The 27,804-nt window shown below is 31.1% G+C and overlaps 2 protein-coding genes and 1 long non-coding RNA gene across 3 annotated transcripts; all 3 read left to right on the top strand.

The window, feature by feature from the left end:
- The first annotated feature begins 2,152 nt into the window (after positions 1-2,152).
- Positions 2,153-4,179, top strand: LOC123690657. The gene is made up of 4 exons (XR_006751255.1): positions 2,153-2,268; positions 2,972-3,085; positions 3,621-3,793; positions 4,045-4,179. It is a non-coding gene; the product is annotated as an uncharacterized LOC123690657 (long non-coding RNA).
- A 5,272-nt stretch (positions 4,180-9,451) lies between these two features.
- LOC123690658 lies at positions 9,452-11,658 on the top strand. Its single transcript, XM_045634367.1, has 4 exons — positions 9,452-9,544; positions 10,452-10,565; positions 11,100-11,272; positions 11,524-11,658. The coding sequence occupies exons 1-4, from the start codon at positions 9,472-9,474 to the stop codon at positions 11,632-11,634; spliced, it is 471 nt and encodes a 156-aa protein (XP_045490323.1). The 5' UTR covers positions 9,452-9,471; the 3' UTR covers positions 11,635-11,658.
- Positions 11,659-15,487: 3,829 nt separating this feature from the next.
- LOC110995318 lies at positions 15,488-24,927 on the top strand. The gene is made up of 8 exons (XM_045632556.1): positions 15,488-15,598; positions 16,506-16,619; positions 17,159-17,331; positions 17,589-17,693; positions 22,302-22,383; positions 23,255-23,368; positions 24,369-24,547; positions 24,791-24,927. The coding sequence occupies exons 1-8, from the start codon at positions 15,526-15,528 to the stop codon at positions 24,914-24,916; spliced, it is 966 nt and encodes a 321-aa protein (XP_045488512.1). The 5' UTR covers positions 15,488-15,525; the 3' UTR covers positions 24,917-24,927.
- Positions 24,928-27,804: the final 2,877 nt, after the last annotated feature.

Here is a 27,804-nt window from a genome sequence, read left to right as displayed (position 1 = left end):
TGGTCTTGTTGGCTGAACCCAGGATGGGTGATGCGTTACGTGTTGGCTAGATCTCGTCATGAGTGATGCCTTGTTTAAAGTTGTTGCAATCTAAAACAGCGCAAGGGACGCGCTGGAGTCAGTATGGCCGTATCGGCGCAAATTTATATATTGTTACGAAAAATATTAATAATGTTTGGGATTCATATTTTATGATAGTCTGTAGTAATTTTATATTCTTTATTATTTATGTTACAGCAATGGCGTGTTAGTGTCAGCTGCCACTGTCATTATCATTTAATGACATCGAAGTCAAATCTCTTTAAAACCGTTAATATGACTAGTTCATTTAACTTGTCAATGTTGCTAGATCTTATAATAAATCACTATTCAATGATCGATAATAATTATGACTCCATAGTCATAATTATTATTATGGAAAGTTATTTATCATAATTTTAAATATTAGAGACTTAATAACAATAAATATTAAAGTAATCTTTGACACTCGTTCCTACGACTCTGTTTGACTCTGTGGTCTATTCGGGTTCGGTCGTGGAACGAGTACCCGAAATGTTACGAAGCTTGTTTATTACAAATTCTGGTTGTTATAAATACAGGAACTGATTGGTGCGAGCCTCAGTTCGATTGAGCGGTCGAACCAAGCAGAAGCCTTTAAAGTGTAGACTCTAATGTCGAAATTAAATGGCAGATGCCAACAAACTAATCTATGACACCAGTATTACTGACGTCATTATCTTCAATAATTTAATGACAGCTTTAATTAATCTGGATTCGTTATTTACAGGCGCTTCGCGCCGACATATACCTTGATGATATCAGAGATGTCTGTGTCTATCTAGTGTCTACAAATTGTCCCATAATTATAATAGTAAGTACGATAATTTATTATTAATTTTTGTACGCAACAACATAACAAATGCATATAGCTTGTGGAAGAGATTAGCACTTCTCTCCGCTTTCGGACGTAGAACTTATGATCGTAGTATCGGCAATAATTTAAACCACCAGAGAAAATTAAAGATAATTGTTTTGTTTTGGTAAAGTCTAAAAATAGACTTTTTTATTTTACTACGCCGGAAAAGTTTTCTGTCATAATTCGAGTAAAGAGCTGAAAGTATCTAATCTTCGGAAGAAACGATCATCATGGTCATTACTTTTCTCTGTTATGGAAGACAAACACATTCTGATCCTTAACCACCTGCGGGGTTTACAGCTAGAATGGTTAAACCTTATAATTTTGCCGTTAATTTAAATAATGATAATGTACAATAACTTCCAAAGTAACAATCAAATGTAGCATTATCTATCTACTTTAAGTTTTGATTGTCAAAGACTGTACAACAATCTCGTAGAAAATGATTGCAAAGACATCCTTCAGACTGATTGTAAACATTTTTAATTAGTAAACTAAGGATGAAAGTTTCAATTTTTGTTATTTCTTATCGACTATGAGTCAAGTCAATTATTATTCAGTTAGTTATTTGAGAAAAAAATATATTTTTATTATAAAAAATCAACAAATTTAACATGCTTTCAATTACCCTGTAGCAATCTACCCCATGGCGTATGAAAGTACCCCCAATCGAAGGGGGTTCGTTCGTACATATATCTTATAGTAGAAAAATGACTAACTTTCAAACCTTTCCACATAATAGTTTCGAACACCAATATATTTGTTACACTTAGGTATATAACGTAAAGTAGATGAATTCGACAATTAATTATAAATAGAATCTAAAAAGCGTACGGAAGGTAACCACTGTCCCCTAATTACTTCTCAATGATGGCTAAGCATATGTTTTAGAAACGTGTTTATTTATCCTTTTGTTCTTGTAAAATTGTATATAATGCATTTGCACCTCGTTCTTTGCTCTGTGCGTCTGTCTTATTCCGAGAGTATTTTATTGGACCTTTGGTCACCATTTTTTGCATCATTTGGTTGGTTGCATACCTAAACTGGCCCCGCTCATAACGTCAGCTACTTTCTTTATCTTTTTAACTCTTTTTTCGTTCCGATTCCTAACGGCTTGGGTGGGTTTGGTATGGTATTTATAAAAATTTAAATATTTTACCAATTAGACAGATGTTACCTAAATAACTCATGTGATGGTCTTGATTAGATAATTATTAATCCGGAGATAATTGTTAGTATAAATAAATCAGAATGGATCAGATTTTTTCAGATTGTCAACATGTTCCGACTGTTTCTCTTCGCTTGTGTATTCATATTTGTTAATGCAAAACTGTCTACAAACGTGAATCGATGTAAGTTAATAAAGATATTGATATTTTATATAATTTTAGTAAACTATTTATAACTGCAGATTTTTTTTTGTGTAACACTTTGATGGCTACACTAATTTTATGTATTGGAGTAACTATATATGTGAATTTAATTTAATGATGTATACAGGTATGGTTGCATCATTAAATTCTTCAAAATTAAAAAAAACGGGTTTATCTCGATTGAACAGTTTCAAACACAGCTGAAAATTATAAACACATTATTTTTTTTCTTGATCGATTGTGAATTCGGTGCTCACTTTGAACACAGGTCTCGTATATCCGTATATTCATATAGGATATATATAATAAATTCGCCATGCAACAATGCTTTATTAATACACGAAATTCCATTTTATAATTTTTTTTAAAACAACTAAAAGTTTCTTCACTCAAAATTCAACTTCGCACAAATTAATAGTACGACAGTGTTCAAATTTCTACCCATGTCTTTTGTTGGTTAGATCTAACTAAAAGTTTTCTTTTAATACTAGTAGCGCCATCTATGTGTCAGGCTACGAAATTTTCGGCCCACTGATATCATAATATATAACGATACCTGTATTTCCGTGCTAAAATATTTAAACGTTAAACATTTATAAAATTATGTGCAAAAATCTCTCCGAAATATGGAAAAAAATATTGTTATTATTATTTATTATCCATTGTCTGTTGTTTTTTCTAGGTGGTAGAAATTTAGGTGAATTACCTCTCCATATATATATACAGGGCTGCATAAACCCCCCCTGCCGAGTGGTGACGGGTCAGGATGTGGTGGTCAACGTTCTCTTCAAAGTTCGTAAGTAAATCTCGGAATTAACCATAGCTTCGGCTAGTTCTTATATAGTTCGTTTTCGTTGTTGAAATAAAAAGTAAGGTTTCGATCACTCTATCTGACAAAACATGTGATGCAACAAAAGTTTAACTTAGCACTGATTATTTGATATTATGATATATTTTTGACATCTTTAAGAATGCTAGTTAAGTTTTGGTAAAGGTTGTTAGTTTTATTCAAATTAAAAAAAATACAAAATTCATTTATCCAATAACCATAACTTTATTTAAGTAAAATGTATGTATAAGTATTTGCTTTTGGTAAAAAAAAATGCGTGTCGGGCTCTTATAAATTATCTACACATTATTGTGTCGATAATTTAACAAGAACTAAATTAGTGTAAAACCCCTTCCAAAAGCAAGAAGGGTTGGACTAGAACCACTGCAGGACCTATTAACTATGAGTACAAGATTCAACCAATTGAGAAATTCTGGTGTCGCTACCGCATTCCTACGAGGACGGTAATTAAACCGATAGGTTTTTATTTAATTTTTTTCAGCTCGTACAACTCGCAGAATGACGACGAAAGCATTGGCCATGTCATCCATAAAGTATGATCTTAAGGAGTATGCAGTTACATGCAATTATCTAAAAAACACAAAATGCCCAGTTTTCAAAGATCAAATAGTTGAATATAACATGCGTATGCGCGTAGAGTCATGGTTTCCAGCTGTAAGTATCTTTATAATATTAAAAACCTTTTGCACAGACTGACTGACTAAAGCTTTAGATTTGCTTATGTGCATTATGACTTTAATGCAATTTATAGCCACAGAGTTGAAATTTCTTATTGTCTTGTTTACAATATATTCTTATATTCTGTAAGTTTTATCTAAATATATAATTTTCGCGAATATGAAAGACCATATACTTTTTTACTTTAAATTACAATTTTGGTACTAAATATGTTTTTGTTCGTACAGGTCCGATCTATGCCCATACAGTTTCGAGTTGTAGACGAAAAAGAAGCCCCTATTTGGTGTATCAGCACTACGATCGAAGTGAGAAGACCTTCCCATAAACAATTACTTTGATTAAATAAAAACTTATTCAATTTTTGTGACATTTTTAATTTGTATAACATAGATATACATACATAAACACTGTATAGTATTCCTGATCTTTAAATTCTGGTACCACGTAACTCAAGCTATATAACTACACACACAAGTATTTGTTCATTGTACATACACAGATGTAATTGTAAATTATTATATTATATCATGTTTGTCGCTAATACACTGCCGTGTTATAAAATGTGATGATATGATGCAACGTTCGCGTACTGATTGGTTGAAGCAATAGAAATCGCGATGAATATAGATTTCATTTTTGTTTTCGACGTCCTATTTTGTTTATTAATGGATAGCCCAAATGTTAGTATTTATATAAATTATAAAAGATACTAAGAATAAATTAGTTTATATTATGTATGTAGTATAAGGATTAATAAGACCAATCGAACAAATTTATGATTCTAATATTTTATACATCTCTATAACTACAATTTGTGTTTCAATTATACTAAATCGTAAATAGTGTAGGGCATAACGTACATTTATTAAAATAATAATAATTTTTCACATCCTGATAATAATTTATCTGACGCCTACATTTTACACCTGCGCGATGCATCCGCGTCGATAATGAAATGTTAATTTGATAAATATAATAACAATAAAGATTCAATAATGTATGAACAATAAACCTTAAAGGTTAACGACCATACCATACACATACATGGTCGCTATTTGACATATTACTAGTTGAAGTAAAATAAATAATAATATTTTCATTGATTAAATGTGGTTCTCTTCATAGAAAAATATGTTTAATATGTATGTATGAGTTGCCCTGAAAAAAACTATTTATATGTATACCAAAGAATGTCATAATGTTTTCAAAGAAGAAGCAACTTTTTATATAATTTTATTTAAAAATTTGATTCCCGATGCAGTTGCGCGTATTCAATTATATCTGTAAATATATAATTATGACATAACTAGTAAGTTTATTGTATTTACATAGCAGATTTATCATACTTTTTAAAGCATACATATTTTCAACCATTATCGTGCGAAATATTTATTATATATTTCAATTAAAAAGAGTTCGAAAAGAGTAAACTTCAAAATGGTATTAGGAACAGTCATATAAACACGTTTTTTAAGGGCATTACTATGCCGCCGATTCGACTAATACTGACCGTTTTGAGTCAGGTGACTGATGTTAAAAAAAATAAAAAGTGAAGATATTTTTTTTTAAATTAATTATTATTTACTGATAGACGTAAGGTTATATAAAAAAATACAGAAAAATCCCATTGTTTGATTAATCTTTACATGAATTAGGGGCTCAATTATTCAAAACTTTATAATTTTATTAACAATATTAAAAAATCACTTATGAATGATAGAAAAACATGCCCCTAAATTTACATTCACTTTAGGACAGATGAAAAGTTGACTGGCATTAAACTCTCTAAACAACAACCATTTCATTATCATTCTGCTCATCAGGTTATGTTAAGCTATGTACGTATTGTTGTAAATAGGGGAAAATGGTATTGAATTTGTATAAAGTTGTATTTGAAATGTGTGCATTAGATTAGTGTGAAGGGAAGCCCTTTAGATTTTCTTCATAGTAAAATATATTGCAAAAACTAAAAAAAAACATATTTTAAATAAGTACTTTGATGTACTTACTGACATTGGCGTAAAACACAAAAATTATCTCTAAAGTATTTATGGAATAGAGAGAAAACTTGTCGCACACTCATGTTCAATAACATTTCTTGTGGAAATGCTAGTCTTAAAAGAGAGTTGCCGCCAGGGAGGCAGATATTTAACTAAAGGTAAGGGAGGAAAGATAAACGGAACGTGCAAATAAATAGTTAATGCACTTTTTACACAACTAATGTGTATACGATGATGTAATCAAGGTTTTGTGCCTACTTTATAATATCAGGGACTTCTAGTGTCAGTCTAGATGTGTAAAAAAATGTATTAATTGTCCTCTATTACTATTACAATGAATACTGTGTATTATCCGAAAATTTGAGTTAATTTTGCATTATATTTATACATTTTATAATGTGTCAGTTAATAATATAATGTGATACGAGGCAACGCACTTCGCGCCCTGATTGGTTGAAGCAATAGAAATGGCGGCGGCTCGGTGAACACCCGGCTTTTTGGTTTTTTTCTTTCAGCTGACTGCGGAATTCAATTTTCTGTATGCCAACCCCAGCCGATATACCAAACTGAGGCTGTGTGGAGGTGTGAATAAAACAGAGTACTACTTACTACTTATTACTACTTATTTGTCTAAATTATGCTAAATTGTAAAATGTACAAATTATGAAGATATACATACATCATACATCAGCATAACCGTACGTTTAGTAAAATAATAATCTTGCAGCTCATGATAATAATTTATCGGATGCAACAATTTTTCACACCTGCGCGATGCGCCGATAATGATGATAAACATCGCAATATCATGACCATACCACCTTGTATTAGTATAATTTTAAGCTTTAATTGATTTCACAATCTCAAAAATATTTAGCCTATGAACACGTGACTGAGTACTGCAAATTATTTTTTTCTCTTTCCTAATAATTCTTTATTTCATCTTTTGTATACCCCTGTAATCTATACCCTTATTCTTACCCTCTCGGCGCCCTTGACTTGCCAACTGGTTATAAATGTAAATTTACAATTAATTTAATTTGTTTTTCTTGACGTTCAGAAGTGTACATGTTTACCTATATGAATAAAGATATTTTGATGTGATTTGATTTGATTTATACGCATTATACATCAACAACTTAATTAAACATCAAAGTAAAATGATAGTTTTACGTTATTTTGTAACAAAATATAGTGAAATGCACTAATAAATACCGTGCGAGCCAATTCTATTTTACCGGGTCACTTATTGACATATTTATTACTAGTAAAAGCGATATCAGAATAACATTTCCATAGTGGAAATGAGTGATTATTAAAAGGAAATTATAGTTTGAAGTATAAAATTACATTACGAGTTGCACAAATAATTTTCATTTAGTTTCAGCAACAATGACTTTCATTGTAGTACATATGACATGTTTTGAATTATTAAAAGGTGTATATGTATTATACATGAATACATATATACTCTATGAAGTAAAATACATGATTACGAAAAAGAGGTAAAGTGGAAAAGCACTGCATGGATAAGAATGACATTAACATTATCCTATTCATACCTTTCGTTTTGTTTTGGTAGCCTCCGCTTCTGGATGGCCTAATGACGGACAGTAACAAAAGCGACTTGAAAATACTCATAGGCAGGGCCGTCTTAATCGAGGCTGGGGCTCTTGGGCACACAAGAACTTGGGGCCTTATTGGAAGACAATGTCGAAATTTATGTCAGGCATTGTTTAGTTGATGCAGCTTAAATTCGGAATCGAGTGATTGCAGGAACGATCGCTAGATTGTGTACTTAGTAAATTAGGAAGTATGCGTTCGGAAATATTATTATATGTTTGTAAATACCTTCTGATAAGATTATTGATTTGTAAAAAAAGTGTAATGTGCCCGAAAAATGACTTAAGGCTAAACGTGTGAGAGAACTTAGCCGAAACGAGAAACAGAGCCCCCTGAGGGGCCCCGAAGGACCGACAAGTTTCTCAGGAAAGGGGGCCCTGGGCAAGGGCCCCGTGTGCCCTTATGGTAAAGACGGTATTGCTAGTAGGATCATGTCTGGATTCACGTATAAGTGTGAAACATACACGTGGATCTGTGCGCGCTATTCTTTGGCTTGGTTAGATAGTGAGGGTAGGTAGGTAATCTGAATTTAACCATTTTACATTTTACTGCATAATTTCTTGAATGAATTTTGAAAGTAAAAAGAGTCTCCGACGAAACGAAACTTCAAAACAGTATTGAGATTAAACGCAGTGTGAAAGTTATAGAATAGGGAGAAAACTTGTCTCACACTCGTGTTGAAGTAACTTTTATATTGTATACCTTGATGATATCAGAGATGTCTGTGTCTATCTAGTGTCTACAAATTGTCCCATAATTATAATAGTAAGTACGATAATTAATTATTAATTTTTGTACGCAACAACATAACAAATGCATATAGCTTGTGGAAGAGATTAGCACTTCTCTCCGCTTTCGGACGTAGAACTTATGATCGTAGTATCGGCAATAATTTAAACGTGACACCAGAGAAAATTAAAGATAATTGTTTTGTTTTGGTAAAGTCTAAAAATAGATGTTTTTATTTTACTACGCCGGAAAAGTTTTCTGTCATAATTCGAGTAAAGAGCTGAAAGTATCTAATCTTCGGAAGAAACGATCATCATGGTCATTACTTTTCTCTGTTATGGAAGACAAACACATTCTGATCCTTAACCACCTGCGGGGTTTACAGCTAGAATGGTTAAACCTTATACTTTTGCCGTTAATTTAAATAATGATAATGTACAATAACTTCCAAAGTAACAATCAAATGTAGCATTATCTATCTACTTTAAGTTTTGATTGTCAAAGACTGTACAACAATCTCGTAGAAAATGATTGCAAAGACATCCTTCAGACTGATTGTAAACATTTTTAATTAGTAAACTAAGGATGAAAGTTTCAATTTTTGTTATTTCTTATCGACTATGAGTCAAGTCAATTATTATTCAGTTAGTTTTTTGAGAAAAAAATATATTTTTATTATAAAAAATCAACAAATTTAACATGCTTTCAATTACCCTGTAGCAATCTACCCCATGGCGTATGAAAGTACCCCCGATCGAAGGGGGTTCGTTCGTACATATATCTTATAGTAGAAAAATGACTAACTTTCAAACCTTTCCACATAATAGTTTCGAACACCAATATAATCTAAAAAGCGTATGGAAGGTAACCACTGTCCCCTAATTACTTCTCAATGATGGCTAAGCATATGTTTTAGAAACGTGTTTATTTATCCTTTTGTTCTTGTAAAATTGTATATAATGCATTTGCACCTCGTTCTTTGCTTTGTGCGTCTGTCTTATTCCGAGAGTATTTAATTGGACCTTTGGTCACCATTTTTTGCATCATTTGGTTGGTTGCATACCTAAACTGGCCCCGCTCATAACGTCAGCTACCTTCTTATCTTTTAACTCTTTCTTCGTTCCGATTCCTAACGGCTTTGGTAGGTTTGGTATGGTCTTTATAAAAAATTAAATATTTTACCAATTAGACAGATGTTACCTAAATAACTCATGTGATGGTTTTGATTAGATAATTATTAATCCGGAGATAATTGTTAGTATAAATAAATCAGAATGGATCAGATTTTTTCAGATTGTCAACATGTTCCGACTGTTTCTCTTCGCTTGTGTGTTCATATTTGTTAATGCAAAACCGTCTACAAACGTGAATCGATGTAAGTTAATAAAGATATTGATATTTTATATAATTTTAGTAAAGTATTTATAACTGCAGATTTTTTTTCGCGTACATTTTTTCGTGTAACACTTTGAAGGCTACACTAATTTGATGTATTGGAGTAGCTATATATGTGAACTGAATTAAATGCTGTATGCAGGTATGGGTGCATCATAAAATTCTTCAAAATTAAAAAAAAATCGGATTTATTTCAATTGCACAGTTTTAAACACATTTTTTTTTTTCTTGATCGATTGTGATTTCGGTGCTCACTTTGAACACAGGTCTCGTATATCCGTATATTCATATAGGATATGTTCAACACGTCCATTTGATTGCTTTAGAGTCTCAGCTATTTTAATCAAATTAATTTTTCTGTTATAAAAATATATTCTGTGGAGTTTTTTTGATGTTTTCGTTGGTAACACCCTCTTTGGGGCGTCTATTACGTGCATGTGCTTCGTCCTCGGAGGCCGGAGCTAATAATGTCCGAATAATTTTTATCATGCTAAACGTTGGCTTCGGTAGTACTTTTTCGCCAAAAAACAATGCTTTATTAATAAACGAAATTCCATTTTATATATTTTTTTAAAACGTAACTAAAAGTTTCTTCACTCAAAATTCAACTTCCCACAAATTAATAGTACGACAGTGTTCACATTTCTACCCATGTCTTTTGTTGGTTAGATCTAACTAAAAGTTTTCTTTTAATACTAGTTGCGCCATCTATGTGTCAGCCTACGAAATTTTCGGCCCACTGATATCATAATATATAACGATACCTGTATTTCCGTGCTAAAATATTTAAACGTTAAACATTTATAAAATTATGTGCAAAATCTCTCCGAAATATTGAAAAAATTATTGTTATTATTATTTATTATCCATTGTCTGTTGTTTTTTAGGTGGTAGAAATTTAGGTGAATTACCTCTCCATATATATATACAGGGCTGCATAAACCCCCCCTGCCGAGTGGTGACGGGTCAGGATGTGGTGGTCAACGTTCTCTTCAAAGTTCGTAAGTAAATCTCGGAATTAACCATAGCTTCGGCTAGTCCTTATATAGTTCGTTTTCGTTGTTGAAATAAAAACTAAGGTTTCGATCACTCTATCTGACAAAGCATGTGATGAAACAAAAGTTTAACTTAGCACTGATTATTATGATATATTTTTGACATCTTTAAGAATGCTAGTTAAAGAACAACGGTTGTTAGTTTTATTCAAATTTAAAAAAAAAAACAAAATTCATTTATCCAATAACCATAACTTTATTTAAGTAAAATGTATGACTATTAAGTATTTGCTTTTAGTAAATAAAAAATTGCGTGTCGGGCTCTTATTAATTATCTTCACATTATTGTCTCGATAATATAACAAGAACTAAATTAGTGCAAAATCCCAGTTCAAAAAGTAGGAAGGGTTGGACTAGAACCACTGCAAGACCTATTAACTATGAGTACAAGATTCAACCAATCGAGAAACTTTGGTGTCGCTACCGCGTTCCTACAAGGACGGTAATTAAACCGATAGGTTTTTATTTAATTTTTTTCAGCTCGTACAACTCGCAGAATGACGACGAAAGCATTGGCCATGTCATCCATAAAGTATGATCTTAAGGAGTATGCGGTAACATGCAATTATCTAAAAAACACAAAATGCCCAGTTTTCAAAGATCAAATAGTTGAATATAACATGCGTATGCGCGTAGAGTCATGGTTTCCAGCTGTAAGTATCTTTATAATATTAAAAACCTTTTGCACAGACTGACTGACTAAAGCTTTAGATTTGCTTATGTGCATTATGACTTTAATGCAATTTATAGCCACAGAGTTGAAATTTCTTATTGTCTTGTTTACAATATATTCTTATATTCTGTAAGTTTTATCTTAATATATAATTTTCGCGAATATGAAAGACCATATACGTTTTTACTTTAAATTTAAATTTTAGTACTAAATATGTTTTTGTTCGTACAGGTCCGATCTATGCCCATACAGTTTCGAGTTGTAGACGAAAAAGAAGCCCCTATTTGGTGTATCAGCACTACGATCGAAGTGAGAAGACCTTCCCATAAACAATTACTTTGATTAAATAAAAACTTATTCAATTTTTGTGACATTTTTAATTTGTATAACATAGATATACATACATAAAAACTACAAGGCTGCCACGTAAATTTTGTATAGTATTCCTGATCTTTAAATTCTGGTACCACGTAACTCAAGCTATATAACTACACACACAAGTATTTGTTCATTGTACATACACAGATGTAATTGTAAATTATTATATTATATCATGTTTGTCGCTAATACACTGCCGTGTTATAAAATGTGATGATATGATGCAACGTTCGCGTACTGATTGGTTGAAGCAATAGAAATCGCGATGAATATAGATTTCATTTTTGTTTTCGACGTCCTATTTTGTTTATTAATGGATAGCCCAAATGTTAGTATTTATATAAATTATAAAAGATACGAAGAATAAATTAGTTTATATTATGTATGTAGTATAAGGATTAATAAGACCAATCGAACAAATTTATGATTCTAATATTTTATACATCTCTATAACTACAATTTGTGTTTCAATTATACTAAATCGTAAATAGTGTAGGGCATAACGTACATTTATTAAAATAATAATAATTTTTCACATCCTGATAATAATTTATCTGACGCCTACATTTTACACCTGCGCGATGCATCCGCGTCGATAATGAAATGTTAATTTGATAAATATAATAACAATAAAGATTCAATAATGTATGAACAATAAACCTTAAAGGTTAACGACCATACCATACACATACATGGTCGCTATTTGACATATTACTAGTTGAAGTAAAATAAATAATAATATTTTCATTGATTAAATGTGGTTCTCTTCATAGAAAAATATGTTTAATATGTATGTATGAGTTGCCCTGAAAAAAACTATTTATATGTATACCAAAGAATGTCATAATGTTTTGAAAGAAGAAGCAACTTTTTATATAATTTTATTTAAAATTTTTATTCCCGATGCAGTTGCGCGTATTCAAGTATATCTGTAAATATATTATTATGACATAACTAGAAAGTTTATTGTATTTACGTAGCAGATTTATGATACTTTTTAAAGCATACATATTTTCAACCATTATCGTGCGAAACATTTATTATATATTTCACAACAAACATTTATTATATATTTCAATTAAAAAGAGTTCGAGAAAAGTAAACTTCAAAATGGTATTAGGAACAGACATACAAACACGTTTTTTAAGGGCATTACTATGCCGACTAATACTGACCGTTTTGAGTCAGGTGACTGATGTATTAAAAAAAGAATTTTCTTTTTAAATTAATTAATTATTATTTACTGATAGACGTAACGTTATATAAAAAATACAGAAAAATCCCATTGTTAGATTAATCTTTACATGAATTAGGGGCTCAATTATTCAAAACTTTATAATTTTATTAACAATACTAAAAAATCACTTATGAATGATAGAAAAACGTGCCCCTAAATTTACATTTACTTTAGGACGGATGAAAAGTTGACTGGCATTAAACTCTCTAAACAACAACCATTCCATTACCATTCTGCTCATCAGGTCATGTTAAGCTATGTACGTATTGTTGTAAATAGGGAAAAATAGTATTGAATTTGTATAAAGTTGTATTTGAAATTTGTGCATTAGAAGTACTTTGATGTACTTACTCGATTAGCCAGAATGTATTTGACATTATCGTAAAACACAAAAATTATCTCTAAAATATTTATGGAATTGAGAGAAAACTTGTCGCAAACTCATGTTCAATAACATCTCTTGTGTCAATGCCAGTCTCAAAAGAGAGTAGCCGCCGGGGAATCAGGTATTCAACTAAAAGAAAGAGAGGAAAGATAAACGGAACGTGCACATAAATAGTTAATGCACTTTTTTACACAACTTATATGTATAACATGATGTAGTCAAGGTTCTGTGCCTATTTTATTATATCAGGGATGTCTAATGTCAGTCTAGATGTAACCAAATTGTATTAATTGTCCTCTACTACTAATAATAATAATCAGTGGCACTACAACCTCTTTAGGTCTTGGCCTCAGATTTCTGTGTCATGATCATTTCTCTCTACTACTATTACAACTAATACTGTGTAATAACCGAAACATTGAGTTAATTTTGCATTATTTTTATACATTTTATATTGTGTCAATTAATAATATTATAATGTGATATGAGGCAACACACCCGTCCTGATTGGTTGAAACAATAAAAATGGCGGCGGCGCGGAGAACATTGTCTTACCCGAAACACCCGGCTTTTTGGTTTTATCTTTCAAATGATTGCGGAATTTGATTTTCGATATGCCAACCCCAGCCGATATACCAAACTGAGGCCGTGTGGAGGTGTGAATAAAACAGAGTACTACTGCTAGTACTGTCAGTAACAGAGAGTTACTGCTTATTTGTCTAAATTATGTTAAATCGTAAAAAGTACAGATTATGAAGATATACATATATAGCATAACCGTACGTTTAGAAAAATAATAATCTTGCAGCTCATGATAATCATTTATCGGATGCAACAATTTTTCACACCTGCGCGATGCGTCGATAATGATGATAAACATCGAGGTATCATGACCATACCGCCTTGTATTAGTATAATTTTAAGCTTTACTTGATTTCACAAACTCAAAATTATTTAGCCTATGAACACTTGACTGAGTTCAGCAAAATATTTGTTTTCCACATAATTCTTTATTTTCTCTTGTGTATACTCCTGTAATATATACGCATTATATATCAACAACTTAATTAAACATCAAAGTATAATGACAGTTTCACGTTTACTTGTAACAAGATATAATGTGATGCACTTTTATATAAATAACGTGCAAGCCAATTCTATTTTACCGGGTCACTTATTGACATATTATTACTAGTAAAAGCGATATCAGAATAATATTTCCTTAGTGGAAATGTGGGATTATTAAAAGGAAAATATAGTTTGAAGTATAAAATTACATTACGAGTTGCCGAATAATTTTCATTTAGTTTCTGCAACAATGACTTTCATAGTAGTACAAATGAAACGGTTTAAATTATTATTTAATGTTTATGAATTAATTATGTTTATGAAGTTAAATACATTGCGGTGTCACTTAACATCAGGTGAGCCTCCTGCCCGTTTGCCCCTGTTCTATAAAAAAAAAACAATCAAATGTAGCATTATCTATCTACTTTAAGTTTTGATTGTCAAAGACTGTACAACAATGTCGTAGAAAATGATTGCAAAGACATCATTCAGACTGATTGTAAAATGTTTAAAAATGTTTTTTTTGTTTAAGTTTAAATTTTTGTTATATTATCTTATCGGCTGTGAGTCAAGTCAATTATTATTCAGTTAGTTTTTTGAGAAAAAAATATTTTTACTATAAAAATCAAGGAATTTAACATGCTTTCAATTACCCTGTAGCAATCTACCCCATGGCGTATGAAAGTACCCCAAATCGTACGGGGTCCGTTCGTACAAATATTTTATAGTAGAAAAATCACTATAACTTTCAACCCTTTCGTCACAATAGTTAGAACTCCAATATATTTGTTACACTTAGGTATATAACGTAAAGTAGATGAATTCAACAATTAATTATAAATAGAATCTAAAAAGCGTACGGAAGGTAACCACTGTCCCCTAATTACTTCTCAATGATGGCTAAACATATGTTTTAGAAACGTGTTTATTTATTCTTTAGTTCTTGTAAAATTGTATATAATGCATTTTACACCTTGTGCTTTGCTCTGTGCGTCTTTCTTATTCCAAGGGTGTTTTTTATATATAATTAGACATTTAGATTATATAATTAGACAGATGTTACCTAAATGACTCATGTGATGGTCTTGATTAGATAATTATTAATCCGGAGATAATTGTTAGTATAAATAAATCAGAATGGATCAGATTTTTTCAGATTGTCAACATGTTCCGACTGTTTCTCTTCGCTTGTGTATTCATATTTGTCAATGGAAAACCGTCTACAAACGTGAATCGATGTAAGTTAATAAAGATATTGATATTTTATATAATTTTAGTAAACTATTTATAACTGCAGATTTTTTTCGCGTACATTTTTTCGTGTAACACTTTGAAGGCTACACTAATTTGATGTATTGGAGTAGCTATATATGTGAACTGAATTAAATGCTGTATACAGGTATGGGTGCATCATAAAATTCTTCAAAATAAAAAAAAAAACGGGTTTATTTCAATTGCACAGTTTTAAACACATTATTTTTTTTTCTTGATCGATTGTGAATTCGGTGCTCACTTTGAACACAGGTCTCGTATATCCGTATATTCATATAGGATATGTTCAACACGTTCATTTGGTTGCTTTAGAGTCTCAGCTATCTTAATCAAATTCATTTTTCTTTTAGAACAATATATTCTGTGGAGATTTTTGATGTTTTCGTCGGTAACACCCTCTTTGGGGCGTCTATTACGTGCATGTGCTTCGTCCTCGGAGGCCGGAGCTAATAATGTCCGAATAATTTTTATCATGCTAAACGTTGGCTTCGGTAGTGTTTTTTTGCCAAAAAACAATACTTCATTAATAAACGAAATTCCATTTTATATATTTTTTTAAAACGTAACTAAAAGTTTCTTCACTCAAAATTCAACTTTGCACAAATTAATAGTATGACAGTGTTCAAATTTCTACTTTGTCTTTTGTTGGTTAGATCTAACTAAAAGTTTTCTTTTAATACTAGTTGCGCCATCTATGTGTCAGGCTACGAAATTTTCGGCCCACTGATATCATAATATATAACGATACCTGTATTTCCTTTTTAAATATTTAAGCGTAAAACATTTATAAAATTATGTGCAAAAATCTCTCCGAAATATGGAAAAAAATATTGTTATTATTATTTATTATCCATTGTCTGTTGTTTTTTTTAGGTGGTAGAAATTTAGGTGAATTACCTCTCCATATATATATACAGGGCTGCATAAACCCCCCCTGCCGAGTGGTGACGGGTCAGGATGTGGTGGTCAACGTTCTCTTCAAAGTTCGTAAGTAAATCTCGGAATTAACCATAGCTTCGGCTAGTCCTTATATAGTTCGTTTTCGTAGTTGAAATAAAAAGTAAGGTTTCGATCACTCTATCTGACAAAACATGTGATGCAACAAAAGTTTAACTTAGCACTGATTATTTGATATTATGATATATTTTTGACATCTTTAAGAATGCTAGTTAAGTTTTGGTAAAGGTTGTTAGTTTTATTCAAATTAAAAAAAATACAAAATTCATTTATCCAATAACCATAACTTTATTTAAGTAAAATGTATGACTATTAAGTATTTGCTTTTGGTAAAAAAAAATTGCGTGTCGGGCTCTTATTAATTATCTACACATTATTGTGTCGATAATTTAACAAGGACTAAATTAGTGTAAAACCCCTTCCAAAAGCAAGAAGGGTTGGACTAGAACCACTGCAGGACCTATTAACTATGAGTACAAGATTCAACCAATTGAGAAACTCTGGTGTCGCTACCGCATTCCTACGAGGACGGTAATTAAACCGATAGGTTTTTATTTAATTTTTTTCAGCTCGTACAACTCGCAGAATGACGACGAAAGCATTGGCCATGTCATCCATAAAGTATGATCTTAAGGAGTATGCAGTAACATGCAATTATCTAAAAAACACAAAATGCCCAGTTTTCAAAGATCAAATAGTTGAATATAACATGCGTATGCGCGTAGAGTCATGGTTTCCAGCTGTAAGTATCTTTATAATATTAAAAACCTTTTGCACAGACTGACTGACTAAAGCTTTAGATTTGCTTATGTGCATTATGACTTTAATGCAATTTATAGCCACAGAGTTGAAATTTCTTATTGTCTTGTTTACAATATATTCTTATATTCTGTAAGTTTTATCTAAATATATAATTTTTGCGAACATCAAAGACCATATACTTTTTTATATATTTCTATAATTACAATTTTGGTACTAAATATGTTTTTGTTCGTACAGGTCCGATCTATGCCCATACAGTTTCGAGTTGTAGACGAAAAAGAAGCCCCTATTTGGTGTATCAGCACTACGATCGAAGTGAGAAGACCTTCCCATAAACAATTACTTTGATTAAATAAAAACTTATTCAATTTTTGTGACATTTTTAATTTGTGTAACATAGACATACATACATAAAAACTACAAGGCTACCACGTAAATTTTGTATAGTATTCCTGATCTTGATTCTGGTACCACGTAACTCAAGCGATATCAACTACACACACAAGAAATACATAATAATAAAATACTTTTTTTTTATTGTATCTCAAATTTTTACATTAATAAATGATTATGAGATAAGTAAGTAGTCAGACACTTAAGTTGGGGTTGACTCGCTACTTCCCTTATTTATACAAATTCTAATAATTCTTAAAAGTATGTAAGTGTTCATTGTACATACAAAGATGTCATTGTTAATCGTTACATTATAACATATATGTCGCTGATAAACTGCCATGTTATTAAATGTCATGATGTGCAACGTTCGCGTATTGATTGGTTGAAGCAATAGAAAACGCGATATAGATTTCATTTTTGATTTCGACGTCCTATTTTGTTAATTAATGGATAGCGCAAATGTTAGTAGTTATATAAATTATAAAAGATACGAAGAATAAATTAGTTTATATTATGTATGTAGTACCTATAAGGATTAATAAGACCAATCGAAAAAAAATATGATTCTAATATTTTATACATCTCTATAACTACAATTTGTGTACTAAATCATAAATAGTGTAGGGCATAACGTACGTTTAGGAAAATAATAATAATTTTTCACATCCTGATAATAATTTATCATTGTACACCTGTGCGATGCATCCGCGTCGATAATGAAATGTTAATTTGATTAACATAATAACAATAAAGATTCAATAATGTATGAACAATAAACCCTAAAGGTTAACGACCTTACCATACACATACATAGTCGCTATTTGACATATTACTAGTTGAAGCAAAATAAATAATAATATTTTCATAGTTTAAATGTGGTTCTCTTCATATTAAATTATTATCTAGCAATAATGCGTTCAATAGTTGTAGGTTAAACGGCTTTCATTATTAACAAGACAGTGTTTATGAAATAAAATACAGAAATTAAAGAAAGTGAATACAGAAAAGAGGTGAACTAGACGAAATACACTGCAACTTTGATTTGATAAGTAGCCAATGACATTAAACTTACAGCTTTTTTTACCCTTTTGCTCTGCTTTTTCTCACTCAAATGGTGGCAGGCTGAATTAAGGGCAGTATTAAAAGCGACTTGTAAAGGTTCGAAGGAGCACGTCTGGATTCACATCGAACTATTGAACTTGATTGATCTTTGACTTACCCACTTTGCTACCTAAGAGAACTAAAAATTGTGTTATAACACTGATTTTTATATTGAAAGTTGTTTACTTTTCCTTTTAGATAATATAATATAGTAATCCTCCCTTAAAGGCCGGCAACGCACCCACTAAAAATGGGTGTCTATGGACTGTGACGGCTGACTTTTTTGGCGTCCCGCAGGTTTAGCCCCCTTTTGTATGTAAAAAAAAAGATTTTTCAGTAAGTTATATTAAAAAAAAATCCCATTGTTAGATTAATTTTTACATGAATTAGGAGCTCGATTATTCAAAACATTATAATTTTAATAACAACATGGACTAAATAATCAAAATGTCATGTATCAATATTTATATAACTTAATGTACACTTATGAATCATAGAAAAACATGCCCCTAATTATACATTTACTTTAGGACGGACGAGAAGTTGACTGGCATTAAAGTCTCTAAACAATAACCATTCTATTATCATTCTGCTCATCAGGTCGTGTTAAGGTATGTACGTTTTATTGTAAATAGGGGAAAATGGTATTGAATTTGTATAAATTTGTATTTGAAATCTGTGCATTGGACGCTTCCCTTAAGATTTTATTCATAGTAAAATATTTATATCGCAAAACCTAATAAATACATTTTAAATAATACTTTGATTGACTTACTCGATTAGCTATATTGAAATTGACATAAACATAAAACACAAAAATTAACTCTAAACTAAGATTTATGCATTAGAAAGAAAACTTCTTCGTCTCATACTCAAATTCAATTATATCTCTTGTGTAATTTCCAGTCTCAAAAGAGAACATTAAATAAGATATTTAACAAATGGAAAGGGGGGAAAGGTAAACGAAAGGTTCAAATAAATTAACACTTTTTTACACAACCGATATGTATAACATGATGTAATCAAGGTTCTGTGCCTATTTTATGATTTTAGGGACCTCTAATGTCAGTCTGTATGTGCACGAATTGTATTAATTGTCCTCTATTACTATTACAACTAATACTGTGAAATAACCTATAATTTGAGATTTTATAATGTGACGGTTAATAATGTGATATGAGGCAACGCACCACGCGCCCGCTTGGTTGAAGCAATAGAAATGGCAGCAGGGCGGTGAGCATCTTACCCAAAACATCCAGCATTTTGGAAGCCAGTTTGGCTTTTTCCTTCAGATGAATGCGGAATTTGATTCGCGATATGTTTTTCCCAAGCGTACTGGATTGTGTGGCAGAAAATGAATAAAACTAAGTCTTTGTAGGATTAATCTTAAAAAGGCCGCTACTGCTTCTACCCCACACAGAAACTTACTACTACTTACATTTACATGTGCCTAAGTAAGTATGTATTTACTCGTTTAAATTATATTACATCGTAAATAGTGCAAATTATCGTACGTATTACGTTTAGTAAACTTCATGATAATCATTTTTTCACGGATGCAACAATTTTTCACACCTGCGCGATGGGTCGATGATAATAAACATTTATTGATGTCTCACAACTGTGATACTTCGACAATCGGTATGGTCATAACGTCTTGTATCAGTATAATTTTAAGCTTTTCTAAATTTTAGATTATCAGAAATATTTAGTCAATTATATAACTTAATAAATATAATATAATAATAAATATACAACTTAATAAAACATAAAATATTTATTTATTTATTTATTTATTTATCACTACATTTTTCTATCTTAACAGTAATTACTAATACGATTGAATTCCAAAATCCCACACCAACTATTCTAGATAAAAACATTAAAAAATTAAACTTATATTCCTAAATCTATCTATCCATAACTAACAATATAGCTAGCAACTTTTGTGAACTCAGCCAGTGTACAAACAAATAGGTCCACCTCAATAGCAACTCTGTTCACTATCCGTATTGCCCGCGTGAGTGGCGCTTTGCTAATCAAGTTGGAATGTGCGCGCGGTAAATCCAAAAGTTTAGACGTAAGTCTCAGGTTTCTATTTGATACCCGTAGACCCAGCCTCTCCATTATATCCGGATTATGCACCCTACCCGTAAGAATCTTGCTAGCTCTCTTCTGAGGCCTAGCTGGTCGTATCCCACCATACCCAGAACAGGGTCGGGGACATAAGCGATAGATAGTTTCGATTCGACAACATTATGTGCGTGCCAAATACATCTATAGTATCCCTGAAAAAACTATTAATATGTATTCCTAAGAGTGTTATAATACTTTAAGAGAGAGAAGCAACTTTAAACATTATTTTATTTAAAAAATATTATATATTATATAATTCCGAACGCAATTGTGCGCATTCAAGGATATCCTTGTAAGACTTGCCTGCTGTCTTCTAAACATCATCGTTACATATCTGTATAACTTGAAAGTACATTATGTTGACCATTGCATGTAAGATTTAAAATAATGTTATCGTATTTTTTTAGCAGATTTTTATACTTTATAATGTACTAGCTGCTTCCGCGAACTTCGTTTCTCCTTAAAGTTTTCCTCTTTATAATATTAGTGTAGATATAATCGTTAATACATACTTCCAATCATTACTGTGTATTAAGTGTTGCAGTATTTCATTTTTTGAATATACGTAGAGTAAAAACTTGTCTCACACTCGTGTTGAATAAACTAAATATTGTATAACGACTATGTAATAGTCTAGGCACCCACAACTTTTTGATATCAGAAATGTCTGTGCCAGTATAGGGTGCTCAAATTGTCCTTTAAATATAATAATGTATATATCTAATAATGTATATCGTATAAAACAAATGTAATATAAAACAAATTAATTATATTAAGTAATGTGAAACAATTGGAATAAAATGATAATAAAATACATTATTTATAAAATGAAATTCTTTTATTTCTAATGAATTATACTTAGTATGTATACAGAACAATTTTAAACTAAATTACAAACTAATCGAGAGTCGCCTCTAGGGCGTAGGACTTTATACCTCTTGCCCTGGTCCAATTATCTGTGAAAATTTATCTCGTTATCTGCTCAGTGCGTCTTTCTTATTCGCGAGAGTGAGACAGTAGAGAAATCGTGAGAGTTGGTCCCTTTGGTCACCATTTTTTACATCGATTAGCCTAGATTAACCTACACAGGCCCCGTTCATCGCCGCTTTAGCTAGCTTTCTTTGTCTTTAACTCTTTTCGTTCCGTTTCCAACGGCTTGTTAATGTTAGGTTTAGTATATATACAACCTTAAATATTATACCTATTAGACATAGATTTGTTCCTAAAAAGCTAATGTCATGTTCTCGATTAGATAATTATTAATCAGGAGATAGTTGTTTGTATAAATGTATCAGATTTGATCAAATTTTTATTCAGATTGTCAACATGTTTCGACTGTTTGTCATCGCTTTTGTATTCATACTTGTTAATGGAGAACCGTCTACAAACGTGAATCAATGTAAGTTAATAATGAAATAGCTATAATAATAAATACATTTTACACAATTATTCTTGTAATGCACACAACGACACTTCTTTGATGTATGGGATTCAACATTCTTGTAGTATACGAGTAAAAATACGTATATAAACGTGTATGTTAACATCATAAAATTCATCTACTTTCTCAGGCTTAATAAACCACGAATATATATATTCAGATGAGGTTTAGGTTCCTTTATTAACAGAGCGTACCAATTCTTAAAAGGCCAGCAATACACTCGCGAGCCCTCTGGCATTAAGAGTGTTCATGGGCGGCGGTATCAGTTAACATCAGGTGAGCATTCTGCCTGTTTGCCCCCAGTTCTATAAAAAAAATAGAAAAAACTTTTTTTTCTCGATGTCAATTTAGTGGTACGATTGGTCTTAAGTCTCAAAATAAGCATCACTTTCGGCGATCAACTCTAGATTACCGCAAAGTTTAGGGTTTCAATTATCTTCATCAATTTCAATTTTCTGTTATACAATTTTTTTTTTAATGTTTTCGTCGGTAACCGCCTATTTGGGACGTCTTTTGCGTGCATCACAATCTCGATGCTCATTTCGCCTTGTGTAAATTAGCAAAACACTTCTAAACAAGTGATTTTTTTTGTACCGAGTGCGAAGAATGTTTCTTAAGTCTTTTTTTTCCTGAAAAACAAACCTTTATTAACACACAAATTCCTTTTTAACTCTTTTTTAATTAAATAAAATTACAAAATTCTGTATCGCACATACTAATAGTAAGTAGTATTGTAACTTAAGCAGCCTATGTATGTAAATAAATATATATTTTTTTATTTTATCATTCTTCATTCTTATAATTATTGTTTGTCGTTGTCTTTTTGTAGGTCGTCAAAATTATGGTGGATTACCTCTCCATATATATATAAAGGACTGCATTGACCAACCCTGCCGAGTGGTGACGGGTGAGGATGTGGTGGTCAATGTTATCTTTAAAGTTCGTAAGTAAATCTCCAGATAAACGATAGCTGATAGCTAGTTTGGCTCGATTTTCACTTTATGGAAAATCGAAGATTACAATTTATCATACATAATTATATTTCTGTTATTTTATTACTATTTAAACGACGTGACTTCGTGCTTCCGATTAGTTAGCGTAATATTTAAATAAAGCTATTATTTAAATAATAAATTCGTTAGCACTAATAAAATATTACGTACCAAAACCACGCTAGGTTTTGATATCAAGGCAATTTTTCCATGTTCAAAATTATTCAAACTAATTCCTAAAATGGATGAGCGAAGGAAGCCCAATTTGCGCAATTATTAAGGTAATATGAAAGCTAAAATATTTTCTGTGACTTACGAAGTAGATTTACCTTTTTAAAACTAGGAAAATTGTTGGCTGATGGAATAAAAGCTTAGGTTTCGATCACTCTGTGTGAAATAAATAAATTCGTAACAACAAATTCGTACCACGTTTAGGAATGCTTGTGAAGAACGCGTGAAGAACTAGCGGTTGTTAGTTTTTAACAGTTAATTATTCTAAAGTAAAATGTATAAAAATTAAGTATTTTCTTTGGAATATGTATATATGGATTATAATGTTATCATTAGTAGAAAAAACATATTTAAATTTTATTACAGGAGCCTAACCGGCGACCCTTAAATGAAAAGCGTGCACAATATGTGAATAAAATTTACAGACGAATTAAAAAAACTAACATAAGAAATTATAAAGCAAAAACATAATTGCATAATAAAAAATACAAGAAACTAACTTACTACAATTGGCACTACTGAAAAATATTATTTTAAACAGTTCCTTAATAAAAACCTATGTACTTCGTTTAATTAGCACATGGCGCGTCTGGTTCTTATTTATTTTATTCACATTATTTTATCGATTAGTATTCTTGTTGTCACAACATCTACATTAAACAAAACCCCACTTTCGAATTTAAAATCCTAAGGATTTTTTAAATAATATATATTTTTCAGCTCGTACAACTCGCAGCATGACTACCAAAGCATTACTTCCTTCAATCAGAGACTTTGACTATGATCTTAAGGAGTATGCATTAACATGCAATTTTCTTCGGAACACATATTGCCCAGTTTTCAGAGATGAAGTAGTTGAATATACTCTGCGTATGCACGTAGAGTCGTGGTTTCCTGCTGTAAGTATCTTTATATTATTAAAAACCTTTTGCACAGACCGACTGACTAAAGCTTTAGATTTGCGTATGCTCATTTTAATGCAATTTGTAGCCAAGGTGCAATTTCTCATGGTCTTGTTTACAATATATTCTTTTTATGTAATCTACAAGTTTTATCTAACCGTGTCACGATCATCAATGACCATATAAGGTACTTTAAACTAGATTTAGATTTTTGTACTAAATACATTTTTGTTCGTACAGGTCCCATCTATTCCTATACTGTTTCAAGTTATAGATGATAAACAAGCACCTATTTGGTGTATCAGCACTACCATCGAAGTGGTAAAACCGTTAAAAACCATAAACAATGAGACATTGACTACATAAAAACTTTTTCAATTTTTATTGCATTTTTATTTAACTACAAGGATACCACCTATATTTTATATGGTATCATTGAATTCTGGTACCACGTAGCTCAAGCGATATCAACTTCATACACAAGTATGTATGATGTCAGATATCATTGTAAATTACACATTATAACATATTATGTAGTCACGCGTTGATGCATTATTTTTTCATAAATGATATTATTAACCTAATAAACGATCATTTTATAAAATGTCAGGATATGACGCAACGCAACTGGCGCTGTGATTTGTTAGAGGAATCGGAATCGCGATAAATACAGGGTTCATTTTTGATTTTAACGTCTTTTTTAATTTCTTTATGTAAAACTGAAAGAGCTGCCATATACAAAAACGTTTACAATTCACGTTTTTGTTTTTTTTCATCATACTTCTTTATTTCCTTTTCGTGTCGTACTTAATAAAACATCAAATATTGATAGTTTTACGTTATCTTGTAAAAAAGTGTAATGGGATGCACTTTTCTATAAATACCGCGCGACCCTATAGTATTTCATGGGTAATTACACTTGATCGTATCTTATCGGGTCACTGACATATTGATTACTAGGTGAACCAATTATAAAATAATTAAATTCATTCAAAGAAATATATAGTTTGGATTATACATTTATGTTATGAGTTACCTTATACTTTTATATTAGGCAACAATGACTTCAAAATTATCGGGTTGAACTATTATGAAATTATTCACATGAGGTGAAGTAGAGGAAGTGTACTGCAACTTTGATTTGATAAGTAGCCAATGACATTATGCATACCGCTCTTTAACCTTTTGCTCTGCATTGGTTCCCTAGAATGTTGCCTGAATCATGGGCAGTAATAAAAGTCACTTGTTAAGGTTCGTAAGAGTACGTCTGGATTCACATAGAACTGTGGAACTTACATAACGTACATGGACGGCAAGAAAGTGAGGGTAGGTTTAAATTTGATCTTTGATCTACCCACTTTGCAATCGCCGAACAGTATTACAAATTAAACATATTATTTTTATATTGAAAGAAGTTTAGTTTTCCTAATGGATTTTAATTAAGTTCATATTCTAAAATTATAAGTGTTATTATTGATTATGTTAAGTATATAAGCTAAGGCTTTAAAACAATCTGATTAAACATTAATAATTTTATACAAGATACGTTGGTGTCGCACCAGTTGTATGGCTAGAAATTAATAAGCGTGGGTAAAATAAACAATTTTCACAGGGAGGGCAATTATGCGATATCAGAGCCTTATTGCAGTAGAATTGTATCGATTGCATGCATTGATGTATTCATACACACTTTGTAGGGACACTATTTGTCCGAGCTTCGTCCTAGATTAACTGTATATGATTTTTTCTACACTTTTATAACATTATAAATACAAATTTTGTATTCAACAACATAACATAAATATATTAATACATATCAAAAAATTTAAATTTCTTGGAGTTTTTTTGATTCGTTTCTCTGAACAATTGCACTCTATTTAGAGGAAATCATTGCTTCATTCTGAACCACAGATAATACTGGCTTAATTAGGTATGGTGAAATCTCCAATTTATCTCAATAAATTTAATTGGTACGTGGTTTTTTATGCATATTAAAAAAATTGATTATAACACACAATTAATGACAACACAACTTTTCAGGTATCAATTATAAAATTATTCAATGTCGAGAATCTTTCAATTCCTCAGTAGTAGTAGTTACTTAAACTACACAAATCGAGTATATCATCAATGAATTTTAAATTCAATGTTACATATATAATTGTTATTTTAACTATAGAAAATACAGCCTAATAGATCACAGAAATATATGACAATATAGTTAATTAAATTTGATGCGAATTTCTTCTATATTTAACAGTAAGTAACCGACAATTCTTAAGAGGTTAATCTGAATACAGTTAGTTATTTTTTTTTATGACTTTGTTTTTTTTTTATAAAAGGATGTTTCTGTTTGGTTGCCGAATAAATAAATAAATAAATAGTTACAAAGGTTGCCTTTAAAGTTGTTAAAAGCAAACAAGGTCTCTTATCTGTCAAATGATTATGGGATTTTTACAGGTAGGTTTTATGTTTCAGGCGTATTCAAGAAAGTTCTATTTTAATACACTAAAAGACTACTTAATTACGTTACGTGTTACGCTTCTGAAACAGTTACCCAAATCGGGTACATATAGAAAACGAAGCAAAAATTATACTTAACCTAGGCTACGTATGTATTATCGAAACCATCCACAAATTTTATATGTAAACTTTTATTGTACAAAGTATGGAATAGAAATGGCTAAAATAAATAAAATATTACGCTTCAACGCACTCTTAGCTGAGTGGTTCAGGGTGCGACTAAACCCCGACGACTTGAACTCCAGTTTTGGTCAATAAAATACTTCTTTATGTGCGCTATTTACACTTGCCAATACGGTAATGGTAAGACAATTGTTATTTAATAAAATTTTTTTTTTATTGTTGGGTCTTTTTATGTCCTACAGTTTTCCCTTTTCCACACAGAAATAAATATCATTTTGCACCGTTTTTTTGCAGCTAAAAAATACAATAGCGTTTGTTGGGCTGAGATTAACCACTTACTCGCTATATAACAAAAAATCAGAACCAATTCAGAAATGTGCTTTCTCCATATCATTTGTTATGACATATACGTAGTATCCATACTACGGCCCAGTCCTGCATATAGCCATTTTATTTTTAATAGACAACATAAATAATAGACAAGTAAAACGCTTTCCACTAGAAAGTAACCGCAATCAATCTAAACAAAGCCTTAATTGGTAGGCTCATTCCGATCTTTGCACCGAACTTTCTTCTCAATTTTCTTTGTGTGAGCTTTACCTTTGCGC

This window comes from Pieris rapae, chromosome 2, assembly GCF_905147795.1.
Source record: "Pieris rapae chromosome 2, ilPieRapa1.1, whole genome shotgun sequence".
NCBI classification, from domain to species: Eukaryota; Metazoa; Arthropoda; class Insecta; order Lepidoptera; family Pieridae; genus Pieris; species Pieris rapae.
This window is presented reverse-complemented; position numbering and strand designations above follow the sequence as displayed.

What these genes read in the sequence shown, in the direction of transcription:
- LOC123690658 (XM_045634367.1), top strand. Translation starts at nt 9,472, where the DNA reads ATGTTCCGACTGTTTCTCTTCGCTTGTGTGTTCATATTTGTTAATGCA. An exon ending in GTCTACAAACGTGAATCGAT is followed by an intron (nt 9,545 to 10,451) that starts GTAAGTTAATAA and finishes GTTGTTTTTTAG; the next exon opens with GTGGTAGAAATTTAGGTGAA. An exon ending in TAGAGTCATGGTTTCCAGCT is followed by an intron (nt 11,273 to 11,523) that starts GTAAGTATCTTT and finishes TTGTTCGTACAG; the next exon opens with GTCCGATCTATGCCCATACA.
- LOC110995318 (XM_045632556.1), top strand. Translation starts at nt 15,526, where the DNA reads ATGTTCCGACTGTTTCTCTTCGCTTGTGTATTCATATTTGTCAATGGA. An exon ending in CAACGTTCTCTTCAAAGTTC is followed by an intron (nt 16,620 to 17,158) that starts GTAAGTAAATCT and finishes AATTTTTTTCAG; the next exon opens with CTCGTACAACTCGCAGAATG. An exon ending in GACCTTCCCATAAACAATTA is followed by an intron (nt 17,694 to 22,301) that starts CTTTGATTAAAT and finishes ATTTTTATTCAG; the next exon opens with ATTGTCAACATGTTTCGACT.